This window comes from Polyodon spathula, chromosome 45, assembly GCF_017654505.1.
Source record: "Polyodon spathula isolate WHYD16114869_AA chromosome 45, ASM1765450v1, whole genome shotgun sequence".
NCBI lineage: Eukaryota > Metazoa > Chordata > Actinopteri > Acipenseriformes > Polyodontidae > Polyodon > Polyodon spathula.
Window position 1 is genome coordinate 1684970 of NC_054578.1, and position 1888 is coordinate 1686857.

At 49.5% G+C, this 1888-nt stretch overlaps 1 protein-coding gene across 1 annotated transcript in view; it reads right to left on the minus strand.

The window, feature by feature from the left end:
• Window positions 1-1618: 1618 nt before the first annotated feature.
• The window catches only part of LOC121305891, a 2402-nt gene continuing 2132 nt past the window's right edge, over window positions 1619-1888 (minus strand). The window contains exon 5 of the mRNA XM_041237544.1: window positions 1619-1633. Coding sequence (XP_041093478.1) covers window positions 1619-1633 — 15 coding nt within the window. The remainder of the gene's footprint in view (window positions 1634-1888) is intronic.

Sequence of the window (1888 nt, forward strand, 5' to 3'; positions counted from 1 at the left end):
CTCTCTTCCTTCACCCTCTCTTTCTCCCTCTCCTTCACCTGCCTCTCCTCTTTCTCTCTCACCTTCTCCCTCTTCCTCGCCTCCTTCTCCCTCCTTCTCCTTTCTTCCTTCGTTTCTCCCTTCATCCCCTCAATGATCTTCAATGGCAATGCAGACACACAGACAGGGGCTCTGCAATGGCAATGCAATAATGGTTGTGTATTACACTGAGGGGCAATGGCAGCACAAGCATAGGGCAGCTGCAATGGGATGCCATTGGTAGAATGAGACCACAGTGTGCTAACTATCCCCTCAATGATCTTCAATGGCAATGCAGACACACAGGCAGGGGCTCTGCAATGGCAATGCAATAATGGTTGTGTATTACACTGAGGGGCAATGGCAGCACAAGCATAGGGCAGCTGCAATGGGATGCCATTGGTAGAATGAGACCACAGTGTGCTAACTATCCCCTCAATGATCTTCAATGGCAATGCAGACACACAGGCAGGGGCTCTGCAATGGCAATGCAATAATGGTTGTGTATTACACTGAGGGGCAATGGCAGCACAAGCATAGGGCAGCTGCAATGGGATGCCATTGGTAGAATGAGACCACAGTGTGCTAACTATCCCCTCAATGATCTTCAATGGCAATGCAGACACACAGACAGGGGCTCTGCAATGGCAATGCAATAATGGTTGTGTATTACACTGAGGGGCAATGGCAGCACAAGCATAGGGCAGCTGCAATGGGATGCCATTGGTAGAATGAGACCACAGTGTGCTAACTATCCCCTCAATGATCTTCAATGGCAATGCAGACACACAGACAGGGGCTCTGCAATGGCAATGCAATAATGGTTGTGTATTACACTGAGGGGCAATGGCAGCACAAGCATAGGGCAGCTGCAATGGGATGCCATTGGTAGAATGAGACCACAGTGTGCTAACTATCCCCTCAATGATCTTCAATGGCAATGCAGACACACAGACAGACAGAAAGAGAGAGAGAGAGACAGACAGACAAACAGAAATAGATATAGACAGACAGACAGACACACACACACACAGGCACTGTAATAATCACTACACACCCTTGTATTGGAAGAGGCGAATCTGAAAATCTCAATGCGATTTTTTCACTGTCCTTGAAGCTGTCAATCAGAAGAGCGGGCGCCATTCGAAACCCTTCGCTCCTGCCGTAGCCCCGCCCACCGATCTCAGCGTGGGCCCCGCCCCGAATGGCTGTGGCCCCGCCCACAGAGCAGGGAGACACGCCCCTTAGCTTCTTGGAATTGTTTTGAAGAGGTGGGTAGGAATGGGGGCGTGGCACCTAGAGAGAGAGAGAGAGGAGAGAGAGAGAGAGAGAGAGAGAGAGAGAGAGAGAGGAGAGAGAGAGAGAGAGAGAGAGAGAGAGAGCGGAGAGAGAGAGGAGAGAGAGAGAGAGAGAGAGAGAGGAGAGAGAGAGAGAGAGAGAGAGAGGCCCGAGCGCTGGGTGATGACGAGCTCTCCGGGAGAACCGCGAAGCTTTACCTAGACAAAACTTTCATACCAATCTTTTCTTACCCCCGCTCCGAGATGAGGAGCTCTCGACCTCTCTCTATCCTCTTCTCTCTCACTCTATCTCCTCTCTCGCATTACTCGAAATATCTCTGATGATTAGGAGCCTATATATTTAGGAGTGAGAGGAGAGAGAGAGGAGAGGAGAGAGAGAGAGAGAAGAGAGAGAGAGAAGGAGAGAGAGAGAGGAGAGAGAGGAGAGAGAGAGAGAGAGAGAGAGAGAGAGAGAGAGAGAGAGAGAGAGAGGAGAGAGAGAGAGAGGAGAGAAGAGAAGGAGAGAGAGAGGAGAGAAAGGAGAGATATATGACTTTTACTACCAATAATAATATAATAATAATAATAATAAA